The sequence below is a fragment of the Hyperoodon ampullatus genome, assembly GCF_949752795.1.
Source record: "Hyperoodon ampullatus genome assembly, chromosome: 19".
Taxonomy (NCBI): Eukaryota; Metazoa; Chordata; class Mammalia; order Artiodactyla; family Ziphiidae; genus Hyperoodon; species Hyperoodon ampullatus.
This window is the reverse complement of record NC_136932.1, coordinates 47,820,480-47,844,590: the sequence shown is the minus strand read 5'-3', so window position 1 is coordinate 47,844,590 and position 24,111 is coordinate 47,820,480. Positions and strand designations below refer to the sequence as shown.

Sequence of the window (24,111 nt, the reverse complement as noted above, 5' to 3'; positions counted from 1 at the left end):
GGGGAGGCAACTGTACCATCCTCGGCCAGGGGTCAGCAAACTATGGCCAGAGGGGAGAAAGGAGGAGGGATAAACTGGGAGGTTGGGACTGACATACACACACTACGATATATAAGACAGAGAACTAGTAAGGACCTACCGGATAGCACAGGGAGCTCCACTCAATACACTGCAATGGACTATATGGAAAAGAATCTAAAAAAGAGTGGATATAGGTATATGTATAACTGATTCACTTTCCTGTACGCCTGAAACTAACACAACATTGTAAATCAACTATATTTCAGTAAAAACTTAAAAACAAACAAATAACAAAAAACTATGGCCAGGGCCACATCTGACCCACCACCTGTATGGCCCCTGAACGAAGAATGGTTTTCACCTTTTTAAGTAGTTGAAAAAAGATGCAAAGAATATTTTGTGACGTGTGACAATTATGTGACATTCAAATTTGTGTCCATAAGTTTTATTAGCACACGGTCACGCCCATTTACTCACTATATTGCAACAGAGGCCTTATGGCCCGCCGAGCACCACATTTTCAATTACCTGGCCCACACGGGAAAGTTTGATAACATCCGCCTTGCAGTTCTACCAGGGTTGAGGTACCTACCGCTGGCCCACGCTTAGGCCTCTGTCTTGGCTCCCTTATTAGACTACGTGCTTCTGGGTGATGTGGCCTTTGTCTGATTCCTGTGAGCGTGGTGCCTGATTCACAGTAACCTCCTAAAACACTAGCCACTGCAGGGATGCTCGTTTACTAGGGAGGTAGGACAATGATGATTCAAGACCCATCCGGGTTAAAATCCCAACGGCTTGAAATCCCGACGGCTTGAGAAAGTTGATTCTCCTCTCTGTCCCCCAGTTTTCTCCTCTGTGGGATAGAGGTGCAAGGAGGCCCGGTAGTGAGGCCAGAATAAGGTGCGGGAAGCGCTTCGTGAGGTGTAGTCATTAATCCTTCCCTGGCTCCATGCGTGCCCCGAGGAAGCATCACTGGCAGGTGCTGCTTGGGAGCTGAGCTGAGACCAGCTGGGCCTGCAGCGCGGGAGGCGCTGGACCCGGACGCTTGTCGAGCGCTGCTGTCAATCAAGGCCGCCGTGGGGCGGGGCGGGGCGGTGCTTCCGCCTGCGCGTGGCCGCTCGGGGCCGCTCGGCGGCACCCGGGACAGTCGGGAACCGCGCCCGCAGCCGCCGGCCCCGCGGCCGGACGAGGGGACGATGGAGCTGGAGCCCGAGCTGCTGCTGCAGGAGGCCCGCGAGAGCGTGGAAGCGGCGCAGAGCTACCGGCGGGAGCTAGGCCAGAGGCTGCAGGGGCTGCGGGAGGCGCGGAGGCAGGTCGGAGGGCCGCGCCCGCAGGGGCGCTGTGGGCCCCGGGGAGGGCGCGGGTGCCCGAAGATGGGCGAGGGCACGGAGGGCTGCGAGGGGCGGGAGTGTCCGGAAACTCTGAAGGGAGGAGGGAAGCGTCTCTGAAGGTTCGGGAGACCTGGCAGGGTCTGGGAATGGGGAGGTGGGTTCTGCGGGGGGGCTGGGAGGTGGGGGAGGGGGACGGGGGTCTTAAGAGGAAGGGGCAAATTTGGGGGATCGAAGGAGAGTGTGAGGGGCGTTCCCTAAGCTGTGTGGGGCGGTGTCGGGGATGCGATGGGGTCCGGGGTTGGGGGGAGTGAGGGACCGGAGCAAAAACCGAGGGCGTCACAGAGGGTCGTGAAGATTGAGAGAGTTGGGGGAGGTGGAGATTCTTTGGAAAACCTACCTTGTGGATGGAGAGCGATTTTAGAGAGCGTGAGGAAAATGTGTAGCAGTGACTTGGGGAGAGCTCAAAGTGGAGGTGGAATGGACAGTGGAAGGGATGGACTAAGGAGAGACAGGAGTGGAGGGGTTAGTAACGTTAACACTAAATGAATGGAATTGGTGTCCAAGTAGTACTTAGTATCTCATATGATCTTGAAAGCATTAAAAAATCACGTAGCGGGATCCCATTCTAGAGTTTGGATTTTAAGGTGAAGCTATGTTGGAAGGGCAAAAGGAGAAAAATGAAGCCCCTAGGGGATGGGATACAAAAGTGTAGGGAAATGGAAAAACAGATTTAAAGAGAGAAGTGTTGAAAGGAGAAGCTAAATATACTTTCAAGTCACGGCAGTTTTCTGCTCCATGGGGACCTGGTTATCAAAGATAAAGGAACGCCACATGGTTTCTCTACACCCTGGAACATATACAGAAAAAGATATAAGCCACTGCCAATGTGCAGGAGGACAGATAATCCTCAAGCCACTATTAATTCAGGTGCTTAGTTAGTGCTTTTTGAGTCAGTGGGATTCCGTCTGAGTGGAATCATTTGAGTGAGTGGAATTTTTCAACATCACATTTGTTATTAATATGTATTGTCATCCTAGTAACTCCCATGCTGCATAGAATCTGGAAATTACAACTGGTAGAATAGTGCTGTGATAACAGTGCCTTTGGATATTCTCACCCTTAAGGATACTCAACATGCTTTAGGTTTTATGCATTTAAAAATTCTTGTAGATTTTAAATGTAGGCCAGGCATCTTGTGTAGTTTAGTAGCGAATCTGGGAGCAAGATCTAGATAAGGTGATCCTGATTTGACGAATGCTTTTTAAGGCCTTCCAATATATTCATTTTGATTTCCACTTGAAATCATCTGCATTATTCCTTCTGCTGTTTTGAAATAGAGGTTCTAAATCTAGGGCATATTTAAAAAGATTAAAGTATCTCTTATTATATGATTAATGTTGCAGCCAATTAAGATGTCATATATGAGTGAGACTATTGTTTAACTGCATCAAGGATTAAGAAACACAGGTGATACTAAATGAATGAGCTTAGCACCTGGGAGAAGTACTTATTACTTTCTCCTGTGATATTGAACACATTAAAACAATTTAGTATGATCTCATCCTGAATGGTTTAGTATTGTTTCCAAACCTACATTCTTTTAAATTCTATGTCCAAAAATTTAAAGACAGAACATACTGTCCTATAACCTAGTGGAGTTTGGTATGGGGTTTTGTTTTGTTTTTGAGGACCATTGTCTTGTGCTTGAAACAGAAGACACTAAGAGAACATCCATTAGCTTAGGTTCTTAATGACATTGCCTTCGGACTAGCCTGAGTAATGTCATACTGTTGTGAACTGAAACGTGTTTTGTGCCGGTGCCAGTTACAACAGCTTCTAGTTCTAAAAGCTTTAATTCTTCCTCAAAGCTAATTCCAGTGGGTTGTACACGTTTGGGTTTGTAGAATAAGTCCTCTGTCAACTTGCATTTTAAGGAAGGTCAGTGTTACAAAAATGTTATCAAAATAAGCAGCTGCTTTTGTTTAGTGGTTAGGATATTTTTAGGGTTCCAGTCATTTTCAGAATAACTACATAAAATATATGGCTTTTCAGTCAAAGATTTTGTATCAGGGAAGGATGAGAGAGCAGAGAGGAAAGATGCTCCCTTTGTGTATATTTTTTACTTGCCAATTTTGTTTCCTTTTGGCATAGGATTTTTAAAAAAATTGATATGTAATTTACATACCATAAAATTCATACCTTAGGGGCCTCCCTGGTGGCGCAGTGGTTGAGAGTCTGCCTGCCGATGCAGGGGATACGGGTTCGTGCCCCGGTCTGGGAGGATCCCATATGCCGCGGAGCGGCTGGGCCCGTGAGCCATGGCTGCTGAGCCTGTGCGTCCGGAGCCTGTGCTCCGCAACGGGAGAGGCCACAACAGTGAGAGGCCCGCGTACCACAAAAAAAAAAAAAAACAAAAAAAACACAAAAAAATTCATACCTTAAAGTGTACAATTCGGCAGTTTTAGTGTACTTTCAAAGTTGTGCAGCCATCACCACTAATTCCAGAACATTTTCATCACCCCAAAAGAAATCCCATACCTGTTAGCTGTCACTCTTCCAGCCCCTGATAACCACGAAACTACTTTCTGTCTCTATCTGGATTTGCCTATTTTGGACACGTCATATAAATGGAACCATACTGTCTGTGGCCCCTTGTGGCTGGCTTCTTTGACTTAGGCATAATGTTTTCAAGGTTCATCCATGAGGTAGCATGTAGCTGTACTTTAGTCCTTTTTGTGGCTGCATAATATTTGTTGTGTGGATATACCACATTTTATTTATCCATTCATCAGCTGATAGATATTTGGGTTATTTTCACTTTTTGGCTCTTATGAATAATCTTGGTGTGAACATTCATGTACAAGTTTTCGTGTAGACATGTTTTCAGTTCTTTTAGTATATACTTAGGAATTGCTGGGTCGTGTGGTAACTCTTTTGTTTAACCTTTTCAAGAACTCTTGGCATACTTTTTATCTTTGCCTTTGTTTCTTACCCTTTAAAAATCTTACCCTTTAAAAATTTGCCTCCTGTTAGGAAATCATGGCTACGAAAACTTAGAAGGAACAAGAGTAACAGTATTTTACTGTCAATCTTTTAGTGTGAAAAACAACTGCCAGCATGTAGCAGTTTCTCTTCTGTGGTTAAGTTTAAGCCCTACCCTCTGTCTTCAGAGAAAAGGAAGTTCTGTGTAGGAATGAAGGGTAGTCTGTAACACTCTTACTGTTTGAATAAGTTAAAGACTAGAGAGATGTTCGTTGTCTTCAGGAAATCAGATAATATTTACAGTCAGCCTGGAGTAACTGATGTTGAAATCATTAAGAATAGTTCTGTATAGCTCCCTGGAATCCTTGGTATTAAGAGGTAAATACCAAAGAAATTAACTTCAACCCTCCTTAAATACTCATGTGTTCATTTACTCAGTAGATATGCACTGGGTGCATTCTGTGGGCCAGAGATACTTCTAGGTCCTAGAAATACTGTGGGTAGGGAAACAGAGCATTGCTCTCACAGATATACTCTTTCCTTTGGTGGCTAGTCATTAGACTCTTCCGCCTAAAAACAAAACAAATAGGAAAAATCTAAATTCTTGTGTATTCATTTTTAGATTTCAGTTCCACTGTGTTGTTCATCCCTTGTTGATTTCTACAGGTTGACTTTCCTGCTTGTTGCAAGTAGAGATAGCTGATCAGGATGTCACATAGTGATGTCAGCTGGCCAGTCAGATATGCCTCAAAGAGTGACACTAGTTTGACGACATTGCCACTGCCCAGGACCTAGTCTTTAAGCTTTGCAGGTCCAGAAACTCCATGTTTGTACATTATCAAAGGGGGATTAGTTTGAGGTACTGGAGGTGCCAGCAGTGAGAAATACCAATATTCTAGTCTGTGTACAGTTATAATTTACTCTAAAATGCACGGTTGGCCTTCATGTGCCTTTAATTAGTGTGATTCAGTGTCTGTAGGGGCGTTGACAAGAGCAAGTCTCTGCCCTTTCAGAGTAAAGGGCCAGATCCTGGTGCCTAATTAAGACACTGGTGAGGACCCTGCCCAGCTCTGGGCAGTGGTGTCCCTTTGATCGTTGCTACTACAAGTAGCATCCTGACCTGAGAGCTTGTGAAGAATGCAGCAATCAGGCCCCCCTTAGACCTGGTGAATCATCATCAGGTGTGATGTGTATGCACATTAAAAATAGAGGCACAGTGCCTTGGAGGATACCATTAACTCTTCATCAGCTCTCTACCGATTTCTGTAGTTTATCCGGAACCATAGGTGTGTTGTTGTAAACTGCTGTGGTTTATCCTCAAGATTAAAACGCTGTTTGAAATAACATGGGTTTAGATAATTATGCAGTGACAGACAAGTGAATAATTGACGATCTCAAGCCAATACTTGTCCTAGCGTGTCTTAACATCTGTATTGTGACCATTTGTCTCTCATAGTATTTTTTTAAATTTATTTTATTTATTTTTATTTTTGGCTGCGTTGAGTCTTCGTTGCTGCACCTGGGCTTTCTCTAGTTGCAGCGAGCGGGGGCTACCCTTCATTGCGGTGCGTGGGCTTCTCATTGTGGTGGCTCTCTTATTGCGGAGCACGGGCTCTAGGCACGCGGGCCTCAGTAGTTGTGGCTCGCAGGCTCTAGAGCACAGGCTCAGTAGTTGTGGTGCATGGGCTTAGTTGCTCTGCAGCATGTGGGATCTTCTCAGACCAGGGCTTGAACCCGTGTCCCCTGCCTTGGCAGGTGGATTCTCAACCACTGTGCCACCAGGGAAGCCCTCTCATAGTATTTTGTTTTTAATTTTTTAATAGATGATTTCAGACAATTTTTTGAAGATCTTATTAGGAACTTCGATATTCCTAACGTACAATACCAGGTTCTCCATAGATCATTATTCTCACAGGATTTGAAAACACGTAGCATACTAGTTGGACAGATAGAGAACTCAGTGGGGGGAAAAAGTTATTTCAGAAAACCAGGGCAGGAAGTCTTAGTAGCTCAGCAAAGAAAAGAAAGCTGTTATTGCTTCTTTTATCTCCCACTTCCCCTTCTGTTACCCGTTTTCAAAACAGTCCAAAAAATCTGTTTGAAAATAATGTTACTGCAGTAGTACTTAAAATGCCCCTATTATAGTGTCCGAAGAAAAGGTTAAATCTGGAGCTGGGGAAAACCAAGAAAAGATGAAATAATCTGAAAATCACCCATAATTCTACTCCTTACAGACAACCACTGTTAACATTTTGGTGTATCCTTCTAGACATTTTATTTTGCCAAATTGAAAGACTACTGTATATGCAACTTTATATTTGTTGTTTTCTTTTGGTTAGCATTATATCATAAGCATTATGAAAAATTTCCCACGTACAGTCTAATTTTTAATGCAAAGGTGAATAGTCTATTACATAGGTACTTATGGAGCATTTGTTGGTGGTAGGCTGAAAATGTATTGATTCAAATATGCCAAAATACTGGAAGCAAAGCTCTAGAAGCAACACTAAATAATCAACTACCAAGGGGAAAAAGAAGCTGCACATATATTTGTGTGCAAAAACCACATATTTACATTGGCTTTTCAGTCATCCTTTTTTAAGTCTTTTCACAAATTGTCTTTAAACACGACACTCTGAAAGCTGCTTGTTGAGTCCAAACCTCACTTGAAATGTAGGATATAAATGAGAATTTAAACAAGCATTCAGAGTCTGTAATGTTAACCTCAAAAAGTGCGTGTCACAGAGGAGTCCAGTTTCTCTCTGTGTAGAATTTTTTTTTAATATAGAGTGTAATGTAAATTTAAATTTGATAGAGAAGAACTGTTCTTATTACTAGAAACCTGGTAAATAATATGGCTAATTTGTGATCTAAAGCCACACAAATGTAGGACAGACTTTTTTTTAATTTTTATTTTTAATTGTTTTTGGCCACACTGCATGACTTGTGGGATCTTAGTTCCCCAACCAGGGATCAAACCCAGGCCCCTGGGCCCTGGCAGTGAAAATGCCGAGTCCTAACCACTGGACCACCAGGGAATTCCTGGGACAGGCTTTTATTTTTGAGGGGTATCCATGAATCATTTATATTTGCAGTTATTTTACTTTTTTTGCATTTGCCCCTATTAGGTGTGAGGCCTTGAGAAATTTAACTTTCCTGACGCCTCACTTCCCTATCTGTACAATGTAGATAAGGATAGTACCTACTTTACTTGGCCAGTGTGGGAATTAAAATGAGAAATGTATGTAAAACGTTTAGCACAATGCCTGGGACATATGAACTGCTTAATAAATATTAGCCATAGAAATAATACCACCAAATATTATTATTCTTCAAGGTGACCTCCCCTGCTTCTCCAACTGGTAACTTATTCTTTAAATGTCTCCACACTCTTTCCCAGCAGAATGACCTTTTTGAGCTCTGATGGCAGTTTGTGGCTGTCTCACTTACATAAGGACTTAATACTTTTTACTATAGTTACGTGTGCATGCAACTGTCTCCTTTACTAGAACGATAGCTTTTTGAGGTCAGGATCATGCCTTATTCATCTTTATAACCCCAGTTCCTGGCACGAGACCTCAATAAATATAGAATGAATGCCTTTATGAATGTTGTGGGTGTGATTTTGCAGACATTCTTTTTAGGTTGTTCGTAGTCTTGATTATAGGCACCCTATTCACTAATGCAGATAATCAAGAATTAAACATTTGTTTTATCATGATTTGGTTATTTGTCACTACATAATAAACTATGCCAAAGCATAATGGCTTAAAAGGCAACCATTTGCTTAGTATTCGGGGGATTAACCAGGGCTCAGTTGGGCAGTTCTGATTTTGCTGGCAGCTCTCATGTAATTGCAGTCAGATGGCAGCTGAGGCTGGAATGTTCAAGATCGAACATTTACTTACCTGTTTGGAGCCTTAAGTAGTAGCAGGACTCAGCTGGAATGCTGGCATGGCGGAGCCTGGATGCCAAGCTCTCTCTCTCCCTCCCACACTCTTCCTCCCACTCCTCTCACTCTCCTTCCCCTTCCACTTGTTCTCTCAAGAAAGATAGCCATGCTTCTTTTTTTTTTTTTTAGATTAATTAATTTACTTTTGGCTGTGTTGGGTCTTTGTTGCTGCGCGCGGGCTTTCTCTAGTTGTGTTGAGTGGGAGCTACTCTTCGTTGCGGTGCGCGGGCTTCTCGTTGCGGTGGCTTCTCTCGTGGCGGAGCATAGGCTCTAGGCACACGGGCTTCAGTAGTTGTGGCTCGCGGGCTCTAGAGCACAGGCTCAATACTTGTGGTGCACGGGCTTTGTTGCTCCACGGCATGTGGGATCTTCCTGGACCAGGGCTTGAACCCGTGTCCCCTGCATTGGCAGGCGGATTCTTAACCACTGCGCCACCAGGGAAGCCCCGATAGCCGTGCTTCTTACGCAGTGGCTCAGGAACCCCCGCAGTGCAGAAGCAGAAGTTGCCAGGTAGTCTTGAGGCTGAGGCCTGGAGTTGGCACAGCTCAGTTCCACTCTATAACGATGCACATGTGACTGCATTGCTAGTCACCAGGCCAGCCTCCTGTCCAGGGGAGAGGTCTGCATGAGGATATGAGTACCACAAGGCATGGTTCCTGGTTCATTGGGTCCATTAATGTAACAGACTACCAAGTGATGTAATCAGGATTTTCTTTTTGAAAGTTTTAATAAGCATGTTTTAAAAAAACGTAACTGTAGGGACTTCCTTGGTGGTCCAGTGGTTAAGACTCCACGCTGCCAATGCAGGGGCCTGGTTTTGATCCCTGGTCAGGGAACTAGATCCTGCATACTGCAACTAAGACCCAGCACAGCCAAATAAATAAATGAATATTTTTTTAAAAAAACAAAAAGCCTAACTGTAAGAGACAAGAAGGAAATGTAGCAGCACATATGAGTCCATACACGAAGCAGACAGTTCAGATTTCCTGCCACTTGACTAGCTTTTCATTGGGTTGTGGTAGAATTTAAATGAGAACCATGGGTATAAGTACCTGGTACACAGTAGGTGTTCAGTAGGTGGGAGCTGCTGTTGTATTGTTATTATTGCCATTATTATTTTTAATGACTAATATCTTGGTGTCAGTGTGAAGACACATAGCTAATGCAGTACCTTTCATATGAACTGAGAAGAAACATTTTGGTTAGCTTCTTCAATTTCAGTTGACTATTTTTTATCTTTGTCTTTTATTTTTGATCCCTATGTTCTTGTTAGCTAATAGCGTTTAAAGCCAGTCTCTAATTTTAAAATAGTTTTAGTTTCCTGTAAGCAAAACAATTGGGAAAATAAATTCTTAGATTACACTTGGAGGATAAAAATTCTTTTCTTCTATAAAGTCATGCAAATGCATGTTTCAGAGGAGGTAGAGGAGATTCCAGTTACTTAATTTCCTGAAACACACACGTTATGTTGTGTTATATTATAGATAGAGCAACTGTATATTGCCAGTTAAGACCAGGTGTCTTAAATCAGATTCTAGGTAGGTTTTATGACATTTTAGTAGCTAAACTCTAGAGGAAAGTATCAGTCACTGTTGTCTTGGAGGGCTGTGAAGTATATATTTACTAGGCTTTTGCATGGCTTAGTATTGATGTATAAGCTTGATGACTTTTGGCATTTTGAGAACTTATCCTCATGTTAAAACTTTAAAAATACAGTTGCTTTGGAATTAGAGTCAACCGCAGTGGAATCTTTGTAAATAAGATTTAATGGTCTGTTACAGGAGAGGTTTTAGTAGAAAATTCGTTCTGAATATTGTTAATCAACATAAACAGTGTATATTACAGTTTCCCTTTTGAGACCTTGAGTTGTGTATCATTTGTATTTTTCTTAAATTTACTTTGTTACAAACCATCACAGTTGTTTTGCCCTGAGTGGTTGTCTACTACATTTTTTTTTCAACATCTTTATTGGAGTATAATTGCTTTACAATGTTGTGTTAGTTTCTGCTATATAACAAAGTGTATCAGCTATATGTATACATATATCCCCATATTCCCTCCCTCTTGCGTCTCCCTCCCTTGTACTGTTGGTGGGAATGTAAATTGATACAGCCACTATGGAGAGCAGTATGGAGGTTCCTTAAAAAACTAAAAATAGAACTACCATATGACCCAGCAGTCCCACTACTGGGCATATACCCTGAGAAAATTCATAATTCAGAAAGACACATGCACCCCAATGTTCACTGCAGCACTATTTACAATAGCCAGGACATGGAAGCAACCTAAGTGTCCATCGACAGATGAATGGATAAAGAAGATGTGGCACATATATACAATGGAGTATTATTTAGCCATAAAAAGAAATGAAATTGAGTTATTTGTAGTGAGGTGGATGGTCCTAGAGTCTGTCATACAGAGTGAAGTAAGTCAGAAAGAAAGACAAATACCATATGCTGACACATATATATGGAATCTACCACATGATTCTTTATGCAAGGACAAGAAATACACGTTGCAGCAGGAAATGTCTTCAGCCAATACATAATTTACTGGTGTACAGGAATGCTTTAAAATGGGGTCTGTAAGCACTACCCAGCTTGGTGTAATGGACAGACCATGGTCCTTGGAGTCACACTGTTTCTGGCACTGGGAAGCCGTGGGGAAGTTATTTGACTTCCTTGAGCTTTACTTTCGTCAGCGTAGACAATACAGACCTACCTCTCAGAGTTGTTGGGAAGATTGAGTGAGCTAACAGTGACCACACTGGACCATGGTACCACATCAAATATGAAGAAATTCACTCAGCAGCGAAGTTCGCATTTTATAATTAGTTTTATTAAAAGCCGAGCGAATGAACTTGATTAGTTACATGATTCGATTAAAGGTGGCTGTGGCTTTGAATTATGAACTATTTCAGGGAGAAGAAAATGATGCCAAGGTAGTGTCAAGCTTGAAACAGCAATGGTCGGGAATCTATGAACAAAAAGGAGTCAAATTTACAATGACATTGCGGGAGGTGGATTTGGAAATGGATTCTCCCTTCGCTGGCCCTCTCACTGCTTTGTGCTCACACACTTCCTTTTTTTCTGAGGTTCTGAAACAAAAACAAAACGTAGTGGAGCTCTGCAGCATTTGAAGGAGCTTTTGAATTCTTCCTAAAGAGGAAATTGACTTTACCTAACCAGTGCACTTCCTGTGTGTGCGGTGTCCGTTGAAGAGGGAAATAGGACCTCACTGGTACAGCGCTTGACTGCAGAATTTCCTCCCGGTGGTGAGGGTGCTCCAACACGTTGTCTTCATTTATTCTGGTATCTGTAAGGTCTGTATGAATCACCTGGGGATCTTGTTACCAATGCAGCTTCTGATCCAGTAATTCTGGGTGGGGCCTGAGATTTTGCATTTCTAACAATATTCCAGGTGAGATGTATCAGAATCAGAAGGCATTCTTTTCCTGGTTCTTTTTAAAAGGTCTTAAAAACATACACGATTAATTTAATTTCATTGAACATTTATTTGCTAGGTGCTATGTATGTTAGGGCCTGATTCTCAAGGATCCTACAGTTGGTGATGCACCAAATCAAGGACATTTTGAATATACCCGCCCCCTGATTTTTTTAAACTTCGACTTGGGTTTAGAAGTTCTTTAGTAACTTTACAGAGATTAGTTAACAATTAAACTTAAATTAGGATTTCTCTTTTTCTTTATGATTTAAGAAATTCTTTCACTTACCGCATAAATACCATCATAACTTACATTAATGTCAAAAGGGGAAAAAATTGTTTCTGTGATCTCCTCACCCCAGCCAATCAAACCCATTTTTTTTTTCCTGTGTTTCTTTGTAGTCCTTAGACGTGGGCGTCTTTTGTTTTTACATGGTTGTGAACATTTTTGGACAACAGTTTTGTATTCTTTTTAATTTTAGTGTTAGAGAATAAATAGAAAGTTTTCTAAATTTCTCTATTAACTGTTGAAATATTGTACTTTATCCATATTTTGATATGTTCTTTTCTTGGTGTATTTTTCTTGGACGTCAAATGCTCTTGCTAAGATCAAGTTAGCAAAGGGTTAGGGTAGTAAACATAACATGTCTTAGGAAACTAATATGATAATATCTGCAAAGTAAAGTATGAGTTTGCTTTAATTCAACTGAGTGTTTGGCTTATAGTTTGAATTTTCCTGTTAAGTGAGAAAAAGTGAATTGTGTGTTATCTGTATTCTTAAAAAAAAAAAATCCGGTGTCTATATAGCCAACTGACTTGTTTTCAAAATATCTGTGAGATGTAAAGATTTTCCTGTCATATCTCCTCGAACAGCAGTTCTTAATCTGGGCTCTGTGGACCTAGGGTAGTGTTTCTCAAAATTTGGGCTGCAGAGTCACAGGTGTGCTTGTGAAAAAGAACTCTGCCCATAGGCTCCCCCAGCCCCTTCTCCAAGCTGGTTCTGGGATGGAGCCCTGCCATCTAAACTATAACAGGATGCAATTGTATGATACGTGATTCTTCTGCAAAGCAAGTTTCAGAATTACTGCTCTGAGCAAGCCATGGTTGGGATCTGAGGGAATTTGTAATCTCTGAAATTGAATAAATTTCTTTTGGGTAGGGTTTATTCATTTTTCTGGGAAGAAGGCTTATAAACCTCTTACTGAGATTCACAAAGAGGACCATGACTCAAAAAGGATGAAGTCATTGTCCCAGATGTGTGTTTTTCCTGAACATCTGTCTTCTGCCTCCTCTGAACCTTTTGGATTATGAATAAATTCTTAGTTTTCTTTTACCATAAGGAGGGCATGTTGTCCATGAAGTGATTTTTTTTGTATTGTGTTTTTTTAAATAGCTATTCTTCCTTTTTCTAATATAAATTTATTTATTTATTTGGCTGTGTTCGGTCTTCGTTGCAGTGTGCAGTCTTCCCATCGCGGTGGCTTCTCTAGTTGCAGAGCACAGGCTCTAGGCACGTGGGCTTCAGTAGCTGTGGTATGTGGGCTCAGTAGTTGTGGCTCGTGGGCTCTAGAGTGCAGGCTCACTAGCTGTGGTGCACGGGCTTAGTTGCTCCGCAGCATGTGGGATCTTCCTAGACCAGGGCTCGAACCTGTGTCCCCTGCTTTGTCAGGCAGATTCCTAACCCCTGCGCCACCAGGGAAGTCCCTGTATTGTGGTTTTTTTTTTTTTTTTTTTTTTTTGCGGTAGGCGGGCCTCTCACAGTTGTGGCCTCTCCCCTTGCGGAGCACAGGCTCCGGACGCGCAGGCTCAGCGCCATGGCTCACGGGCCCAGCCGCTCTGCGGTATGTGGGATCTTCCCAGACCGGGGCACGAACCCATGTCCCCTGCATCGGCAGGCGGACTCTTAACCACTGCGCCACCAGGGAAGCCCTGTATTGTGGTTTTTTAATCTACCGTTTCTTTATTGCTTTTCAGTAAAATGAATTTTAATCTCCTCTTAATTTAGTTTTTTTTGGTACTGAAATGTATTATTTCCAAGAACTACTTTGTGCAGATAATATTTATTTCTAACGTTTATTTATTGAGAACAAGTGTGCCCATTATTTTACCAAGTGCGGTACATAGACTATTTTTATTTAATCCTTGCAGTAACTCCCATGAAGCAAGCATTGTTATACTCATTTGATAAATAAGGGAATTGAGGCATGGTGTGTTTAATTAACTTAGCCACATTGACATAGTTGTGAATGATGGGACCATTCTGTCTCACCTGAAGGCCAACTCTATGGAATTCTGCAAGTTTGCACAAATGAATCACATTTGGTTTATCATTGAATGGAAGGTGCTGGTTGTGTAGTGCCTTGAGATTATTAGGGGTGATGCCTGTGGATTAGCCTCTTCTAGAGATTCTGATTCTGAGTTTTTATGTTATTTCTTTTCAGATCAAAGAGAGTGCATCCCAGACGAGAGATGTCCTCAAACAGCATTTTAATGATTTGAAAGGAACCCTTGGGAAGCTCCTGGATGAGCGATTGGTGACCCTTTTGCAAGAGGTGGACACCATTGAACAGGAGACCATTAAACCGCTAGATGACTGCCAGAAGCTGATAGAGCACGGAGTTAACACTGCAGCGGACTTAGTCCAAGAAGGTGGGGAGTCCAGGGAGCCCATTAAACGCAGCACATTCAGATTGACACTGCTGGTATCTCAGGGTTCTAGCAGGCTTCCTGCCATCTGTGGGGTGCTTAGGCTATTCGTACCTTGGGACAGTTTGTGATATAGGATGACAGGTGTACAGTGAGGTATCCCAGGGTAAGTGCAATTAATGTACTAATTATAATCATTTACAAAATAAGGAGTAAATGATTTTTCTCATGGTTCTGTTAACACAGTGATTTTACCGTCATTTTGAGTCTGTTCACATATTTTTCAGAGTGTCAGTGGTTTATAGGATTTCCTGCCATCTTTCTTTTTAGAGATGAAGGAGTAGGATTGGTGTTTACTCCTGAAATTGCAGTGGTTATATCCCTAACTTTAGTCCGTTATTTTGGTTAAAGCATGCTCAGGTCTTGCCTTGCTGCCTTCCTGTCTCCGCATCTACCTACCTCCCCTCCTTCCCTCCTGGAGGTCTTTGTCAGGTACATTCAATAAAAAGGCAATAAGTTCTGCCCTTTGGGGTTCACAGCCCAGTGAGAGAAGCACACACGATGAGAGAGATCTAAGACCTCACGGGAGCACAGAAGGGGAAACGCTTACCTCTGGAAGAGTGTAGGATGGCTTTCTATAGGAGGAGTTCCACCGAGGCTTGAAGAAATTCGTCAAGCAGGCAAAGGAAGAAAAGGAGGTCACAGCACGATGGAAAGCAGAAGTAACGTCAAGAGTAAAGTGAATGGCATATCTGGGAGGTATTGAATGCGGTGTTTTAGGCAGCAGAGTTACACGGTCAGATTTGCACTTTAAAAAAACGACACTGCCCACCGTTTGGAGACTGCGTTAGAGGTTGTAAGGAAGTAAAAGTGACCGATGAGGAAGTTGTGGCAGCAGTCAGATAGGAAGCGATGGAGACGGTGACAGGTGAAGATGAGGCAGATCAGGTTTTAAGATTTTTCGGAGGGGCTTCCCTGGTGGCGCAGTGGTTAATCCGCCTGCCACTGCAGGGGACACGGGTTCCATCCCTGGTCCAGGAAGGTCCCACATGCCGCGGAGCAATGAAGCCCGTGTGCCACAACTACTGAGCCTGCACTCTAGACCCCGTGAGCCACAACTGCAGAGCCCACGCGCCACAGCTACCGAAGCCCATGCACCTAGAACCCATGCTCTGCAACAAGAGAAGCCACCACAATGAGAAGCCTGTGCACTGCAACGAAGAGTAGCCCCTCATTCACCGCCACTAGAGAAAACCCACGCGCAGCAACAAAGACCCAACGCAGCCAAAAATGAATGACTGAATGAATAAATAAACATAAAATTTTAAAAAAAGATATTTTGGAGATAGAATTAATGGTGATCTTACTGAGCCATAAGTGTTGATTATTGGTGATTGCCTGGTTATAGGATGGAGGAGAAAGAGAAGAATTTAGGATGACCCAACTCAGCGTGATTTTAAACGACTGGTAAATTGTGCCGTTGACTGACACAGAATATGAAGGGGGAGGGTGGGTAGTTAGACAGTTGGCTTGGGGTATGTTAGTTCAAGGTGCCGGAGATGCCAGGAGTTGGGAATGTGGGTGTGATGCTTAGGAGAGAGATCATACCTGGAGATGTCACTGTGGCAGTGAATGGTGTGTATGTCACCTCTGAATCCATGGGAATAAGTAAAACCATCAAGAGATAGTGTACAGTATGAAAAGAGAAGGCTACAGAAGGTGGGACTCTGAGGGACGTCAGTATTTAAAGGGCAGTTGAGGAAAAAGGATCCAGGGAAGGAGACTGAATACCATTGGTTCTTCGATGAGTGCTGTGAGTGGCATAGGATAAAAAGTGTGCTTGGGGCTTCCCTGGTGGCGCAGTGGTTGGGAGTCCACCTGCCGATGCAGGGGACGCGGGTTCGTGCCCCGGTCCGGGAGGATCCCACGTGCCGCGGAGTGGCTGGACCCGTGAGTCATGGCCGTTGGGCCTGCGCGTCCGGAGCCTGTGCTCCGCAACGGGAGAGGCCACAGCAGTGAGAGGCCCGTGTACCGCAAAAAAAAAAAAAAAAAAAAAAAAGTGTGCTTGGCTGGCTCCCAGCTCTGTCACTCCAGCTGGAAGTTAGTCTCCTTTTTGGTCACACTTAGCATATAGTACTAATGTTATCTTTACACACTAATTACATTTTTGTCTTATCTTCAAGGAGAAGTGTTTATTTGCCACTGACAATATCAGTGCCTTTGAGAGAATTCTTTTTAGCAGGACTTCAGAATGTCTTTCCCTGGGCGCTTAGCATTTGGAAACAAACTCAGCAGCAGTTCAGCACAGGTCAGGAGTGTATACCAATCACCACGAGGCTTGACCAATGTTTTTATTTTAGAAAATAAATCCTTTGAGACACATACATGCTTGTTGCAGCATCTGATTTTTCTTTTTATATACTTCAGAAATGTTTTAAATTGCAAACTTTTTCCTCCCCTCCCTTCCCGAGGGATTAAAAACTTATTTATGAAATTTTTAGGATTTTGAGGCAGTGTTCAGTGTGTCTGTTTTCCTTTTGGTAAGGGTGGAAGGTCACCTCATACAGTCTCAAAACACTTGAGTAACTCCAGGGTGTACTGAGATGGAAAACAGTTCTAGTAGTGTTCTTTAGGGCTGTGGAAGGACAGAGATGTTGATCATTTTCTTATGACTTTATATAATACTTCCTTTATATGACCCTTCACCCTATTGCTGATGTCAGGATAATATTTGCACTGACTCCTATTGGAGTTGATAAAGATTCTGTAGGGGAGATGGGAAGAGGTCCCTGGGACTTATGCCTTGCATAAAATTGGTTGACAAACCAAGTTTCCATTTGTAGAGCAGAATCTTTCATCTCTGGCACAATGTTGTCATTGTGTACCCCCTTCCTCTTGCGTTTAACCTTAAAGTCGTTTCTAAAATAGTTTCTTATTTATTTGTTTATTTTTTGCTGCATTGGGTCCTCGTTGCTGCGCGCGGGCTTTCTCTAGTTGCGACGAGTGAGGGCTACTCTTTGCTGTGGTGTGCAGGCCTCTCATTGCGGTGGCTTCTCTGTGTTGCGGAGCATGGACTCTAGGCGTGCGGGCACAGTAGTTGTGGCATGCAGGCTCAGTAGTTGTGCCTCACAGGCTTAGTTCCTCCACGACATGTGGGATCTTCCCAGGCAGGGGCTTGAACCCGTGTCCCCTGTATTGGCAGGCGGATTCTTAACCACTGCGCCACCAGGGAAGTTCGTAAAATAGTTTCTACATTTACTTTTGGGGAATTTGTGACAACACTTAAGAATTGTTTTCAAGAGAACCAGAGACCCACTTAGACACGGGTTGTGTTGATTAGTTTATAATGTGACCATTTTCCCCTGTACTAGTTCTCTTATTCCTGATTGTAGGTGAGATCGCCATTCTGGGTGGTGTAGGAGAACAGAATGAAAAACTGTGGAGCTTTACCAAAAAGGCCTCACACATCCAGTTGGACAGGTAAAAGAGTTAGTGTCTCTTGGGCTTAAGCTGTCTGCTTTTCTTTTTTTCTTTTCCCCTGTTAAAAATTCTGATTCAGGGATATAGAAAATGTATTTCTCAAGTTTTCACTGCCCATTACCAGTATTACTAGTATGAAATAGTTGTGATTGTAATCTCTGGTATAGAATTACTACCGATTTTCTGCAATCCTAATGTGTAAGAGAATTGTTAGTTTAAAAAAATCTGAACAAAGTCATAGCTCAGACAACAAAGTCCTACTGTATAGCACAGGGAACTATATTCAATATCCTGTGATAAACCATAATGGAAAAGAATATAAAAAAGAATGTATATGTATATAACTGAATTACTTTGCTGTACAGCAGAAATGAACACAACATTGTAAATCAACTACACTTCAATTAAAACAAACAAAACTGAGTCATAGCTCAGTAAACCAGATCTTTTGCTATAAACTTGACAGTGGTGATCCTACCCGTTTTCTCTCGTTCCTTTTATTTATTTGGGAAGAGAATTTTAATGTAATATCTTGCAAAACCCCCACTGCCATTAGCATTATTTACTGGGGGCTTCTGCACTGTTACAGTATGTGACTGATCTACAGTATTTTTTGTTGGGGAATTCCGTGGTAGTCCAGTGGTTAGGACTCCACGCCTTCACTGCTGAGGGCCTGGGTTTGATCCCTGGTCTGAGAACTAAGATCCCACAAGCTGTGCAGTGCGGCCAAAAATAAATAAATAAAATATTCCTTGTTATTTTTTTAAAAATTGAGATATAGTTGATTTACAGTGTTGTATACGTTTCAGGTGTACAGCATAGTGATTTGCAGTTTTTCAAGGCTATACTCCCTTGTATTTTTAACTCTCAGTTAAAAGCCTTATAAACACATGAGCTTTGTTTCCTCAGCTTACCAGAGGTGCCTTTACTGGTTGATGTGCCTTGCTTATCTGCTCAGTTGGATGACTCAATTCTTAACATAGTGAAAGACCATATTTTCAAGCATGGAACAGTAGCATCTCGCCCACCAGTACAGATAGAAGAATTGATAGAGAAACCCGGAGGCATCATCGTACGATGGTGTAAGGTATGTAATTCAGGATTGTAGAAATGGCTTCAGCATTATGGATTTGAGATTTGGGGGCCTTTACAATTTTTTTTTTATTAGTTGCCTTTGAATATTTTCTTCTCTTCATGAACAGAAGTGCCCTTTGCTTTACAACTAAGGTCACAGGGAACTTGAACTGAGGTAGCTCTTCCAGTTGGGATAAACAGTTTTGAAGGTACTTTATAAAATCTCTGTGTCGAAATGTTGTTTCCCATCACATATTTCCCAAACTTAACTCTTGGTGAGTTGAAGATCGCTCAGAATTAGAAAAGGCAGAAGGTGATGGTGAATATTGGGTGTTAGATATTTTTCTGTTCAACACTGAACTAATACCTCTGAAATAAAGTCTTAAAGTATGGTTTTTTCACACTCTCAGCATTGCCAAGAATTTTGTATATTAAATCATATTATGCGTGTGAATTACCGTATTTTAGATAAAAACCATGTCCAGATGAGTCATGATGTCTTGGCTGTTGACAGATAACATCATTCAGAGGTGGGTGGTCAGCTTCTGGAAACTGTTTTCTTAAATGGGATTTTAATTTTTATTTTTTCCAATTTTTTGGTTTTTTTTTTTTTTTTTTTTTTTTTTTTTTTTTTTTTTTTTTTTTTTTTTTTTTGTGGTACGCGGGCCTCTCACTGTTGTGGCCTCTCCCGCTGCGGAGCACAGGCTCCGGACGCGCGGGCTCAGCGGCCATGGCTCACGGGCCCAGCCGCTCCACGGCATGTGGGATCTTCCCGGACCGGGGCACGAACCCGTGTCTCCTGCATCGGCAGGCGGACTCTCAACCACTGCGCCACCAAGGAAGCCCTGTTTTTTAATTAATTAATTTTTTTGTTGTTTTTAATGCGATTTTAAAAATTGACACCTTTGTATAGAAGAAAAAAGTAGAGATGCTTTTGTTGGTTCTAAATAAAGACTCTTATTCCATTTCTATTCTTTTGCCTATCTGTGGACCTACAGTTTCCAGTTTTTTTGCTGTAACCACTATTATTCATATTTCCTTGTGTACACATTTAAGATTTTTTTCTAAAGCATATACCTAGCCATAAAATTATGAGGTCTTTAAGAGTACTGAATCTATACTCTACTAGGAAATACCAAACTCTTTCCAAAGTGACTGTCCCAGAGTATACTTCTACCAGTAGTGTATGTGTTCCTCTTACTCTGCATCCTGACCAATACTTGGCATTGTCAGACTTTATATTTTTGCCAATATGGTATCTCATTGTGGGTTTTGATTGTATTTACCATACTACAAATTAGGTTAAATATTTTTATATATTTTTGGCTGCTTCCATTTCTTATTCTCTAGAATGCTTATTCATGTCTTTTGCCCATTTCCCTTATTGGGTGGTTTGTCTTCTATTAATTTTTTTAAAAATTTATTTATTTTACTGTTTTATTTAATTAATTAATTTATTTGGCTGCATTGGGTCTTCATTGCTGTTTGCAGGCTCTTCTCTGGTTGCAGTGAGTGGGGGCTACTCTTCGTTGCGGTGCACAGACTTCTCATTGTGGTGGCTTCTCTTGTTGCGGAGCACGGGCTCTAGGCTCATGGGCTTCAGTAGTTGTGGCATGTAGGCTCAGTAGTTGTGGTTTGTGGGCTCTAGAGTGCAGGCTCAGTAGTTGTGGCGCACAGGCTTCGTTGCTCCGCAGCATGTGGGATTTTCCCGGACCAGGGCTTGAACCTGTGTCCCTGCACTGGCAGGCAGATTCTTAACCACTGTGCCACCAGGGAAGCCCTGTCTTCTATTAATTTTAAGGAGTCCTTTATATATTTCAGATATTAGCTCTCTCTTGGTTATATGAATAATGTAGTTTTGGGATACTTGTCTTTGAATTTTGAATGTCTTATCTTTGGCATTCATTGTTTAAAAGACATGCCATTACTTCAGAGGAAGCAGATTTTTTTCATATCAGACTCGGGTTATAAAACACATGGTTCAATAAGGAAAAGAAGGGAAATAATAATGGCACGTTTCCTCTGACTTTCCTGAGAAGAGCCCATATTCAGCATGTGGGCCTGTATGCTTGGCCCCAAATGCCCCCATTCAAAGTTCCTAGTAGTGATGCTGAGAGAAGTTATTCTCTGACTTTTACCTAACGTAAAGCCTTTCTCCTCAGGTGGATGACGACTTTACCGCCCAAGATTACAGGCTCCAGTTCCGTAAATGTACTTCCAGTCATTTTGAGGACGTGTATGTAGGCTCTGAAACTGAATTCATAGTATTGCACATAGACCCCAATGTTGATTATCAGTTCAGAGTCTGCGCCCGAGGAGATGGCCGACAGGAGTGGAGTCCTTGGAGTGTCCCCCAGATAGGTCATTCCACGCTGGTGCCTCATGGTATGCTGTTGCCTTCTCACTCCTGAAGCTTAACTGTGTATGAGTACACGTATCCTGTGCTAAAGGCAGCACACTGACAACCCTTTTTCCTAAGGATAAACCCTGAATTGATGGAGAATAACGTGGAATATGTCTTTTACTTCCTGCTCAAATTACTTCATGTGAATTTTGAGAAATTTTCATTTGTTCTTATCTCCAGAGTCCCCGAATAGTGCCAGGCAGGATTATAAGCATCCCTAAAACCAAAGATTTTAAATATTGCATTAGAAGACTGCAATATTTGACCCAAACCTTCAACATATATCTTGATAGAGGCTTTTTCTTAGAAGTCTTATGATCCAAAATTGACCTCTCCTATATAACTTTTTTAAAAGATTTAGAAGAAAAAAAAGATTTAGACTCAGTTAATTACTTCTTAATCAGGTTGGAATAAGCTCAAACGTGATTTTATTAGGTAAGAGGTAACACTTATTTGATCTTCCTTGCCAGAAATGTGTAGGAAGAGACTAAAATCTTTCTTGTGATTTGTAGAATTGACCATGACACCCTGTCACTGAATTTTTCCTTTCATTGAACTTGCCCATGAACCCTAAGTAGCGTCTTCCACTTCCAAGTTTTATTTAATGTGTCTGTGTTGAAGATATTCCCCAAAAGATTCTAACAATTTACAATATCTTTGCTTTTTAAAAAGAGTGGACAGCTGGCTTTGAGGGGTACAGTCTGAGCAGTCGAAGAAACATAGCGCTTCGGAATGATGCTGAATCGTCCGGTGTTCTCTACTCCAGCGCTCCCACTTACTTCTGTGGGCAGACATTAACATTCAGGCAAGTGGATATTAAGAGATCTGTCTGTCATGCCTTAGGCAGTAAGTGAAGTGCACAGAGCATCCATGAGCTTTGGATCAAAACAGTCCTGAGTTTATTCCGTCATTTCTAGGTAGTGTTACTTTGGAGCAATTTCCTTATTTCTCTTTGCTTCACTTTTCTCGTATGTATTCACAGGGTTATTATGAGCATGAACTGAGATAATGGGTATAAAATGCCTTGCTTCCGCCTGATACATGGTGTGTGTTCACTGTGTTTACATCTTCTTTCTTCTTGGTAAATAGAATACCTCTCAAAAATCAATCTTAAGCGTTCAGAGGTCCCCAGTTTTTTTTTTTTTCTTTGTGAATCAGTAAGAGCAAGTATCTGTGAGAGACAACCTATCAGAGTAAACATACTATATATATAGTCTCTGTAAAATAAAATTGAAAGCATGCCTCTCCTGCCGCCAATTAATTTTCTATTTCTTCATCCATTTCTTCCTGTATTAGAAAAATTTTCTTGTTTTCATGTTGTCTGAGATGTACTCTCGGTGGTCCTATTTCTAAATAGCTTTTCCTAAAAACCAAAGCCCAAACTTTGATTTAGAAAAGTGAAGCTTGTCTGATGTTCACCATATACACCTCAGTGTAGCAAACTCTCCTCTAAGTTTTAAGTTGTGAGATCATAGGATTTTATTGTGAATGCTTGTTCCAAGTTCCTCTTGGTCCCAGTCCCTTGTTGTATAAGGCATGGAGTGTATCTGAAAGTTTTATCTAAGCTAGTGTTGCCATGTTCTCCATCAGCCAAGTCATTTGAACTGGCAGCATGATCAGAATGCACTAGTTTATGCTTTGTCTCTTTTTTTTTTTTTTTTTGCGGTACGCGGGCCTCTCACTGCTGTGGCCTCTCCCGTTGCGGAGCACAGGCTCCGGACGCGCAGGCTCAGCGGCCATGGCTCACGGGCCCAGCCACTCCGCGGCATGTGGGATCTTCCCGGACCAGGGCACGAACCCGTGTCCCCTGCATCGGCAGGCGGACTCTCAACCACTGCGCCACCAGGGAAGCCCTAGGCGCTTCTTCTTGTGTTTCCTCTTCTCCTCTTCTGGAGAGGGATGAAGGAGATCCTTTGCGAGAGGCATGTTCTCGTGGGGAGGTCGTCACCATCAGAAACCTTGTCTCATTTTTGACAACTCCTCTCACCCCTTATGTTATGAAAAAAGAATAACTTAATAACCAGAAAAAACTAACAGAGGAATGAGGAGTCTGGTACCTAACATCTATTTAATTATTCCCCAGGTAATCAGGAGTTTTCTGTACTAACAAACCTCTTCTCTGCTGATGTCCCTTGTTTATAGAAATACTCCCATTAGTGAGTCTGCTGAGAACAGGGTACTTCTGTATAATGATAGGACTTCCTGAGTTAACAGATTCAGGCCAGACACCTCAGATCATAATAAGAATAATAATCATAGTATTACTAATTGCAGTTAATATTTAAGTTGCATTTACTATGTGCCAGGTACTGTGCTAAGCACTTTACTTATATTAACTCATTTGATTCTCACAATAACCCAATGAAATAGGTGTAGTTACCCATTTTAGGGATGAAGATACTGAGGCACAGAGAAGTGAAGTCATTTACCCAGTGTCACATAACTAGTAAGTGGCAAAGCTAGGATTTAAACCCAGTCTGGCTCCAGTAATTTTAACCACTGGTCTGTATTGCGTCTCATTTGTCTTTTTTCATGGGAGAGTAAACATGATTTGAGTTAGTGTGGAAATGTATAGTTTCTCCGCTACTGTATCCTCAGCTCTTTTCCTTTTCTCTCTTCTATGATTTTTATCCCTGGGTGATGGTGATCTGATGCTCTTTTTACTTTTAGCTTCTCCCTCTGTGAACATAGGGGAAGGGCCGATAGATGACCTACTTAGGTTTGTTTCTTAAGTCATTCAATAAATGTTTATAGATTATGACATTGGAAATTACACA

The 24,111-nt window shown here is 41.9% G+C and overlaps 1 protein-coding gene across 2 annotated transcripts in view; it reads left to right on the top strand.

The window, feature by feature from the left end:
* Positions 1–1,217: 1,217 nt before the first annotated feature.
* CRLF3 (cytokine receptor like factor 3) overlaps positions 1,218–24,111 on the top strand; it is a gene marked incomplete at both ends in the record, with an annotated part of 36,189 nt that continues 13,295 nt past the window's right edge. For both annotated transcript variants that reach the window (XM_079725464.1, XM_079725465.1), the window contains 6 exons: positions 1,218–1,334; positions 14,172–14,379; positions 17,769–17,856; positions 18,766–18,943; positions 21,093–21,315; positions 22,007–22,139. In XM_079725464.1, coding sequence (XP_079581590.1) covers positions 1,218–1,334; positions 14,172–14,379; positions 17,769–17,856; positions 18,766–18,943; positions 21,093–21,315; positions 22,007–22,139 — 947 coding nt within the window. The remainder of the gene's footprint in view (positions 1,335–14,171; positions 14,380–17,768; positions 17,857–18,765; positions 18,944–21,092; positions 21,316–22,006; positions 22,140–24,111) is intronic.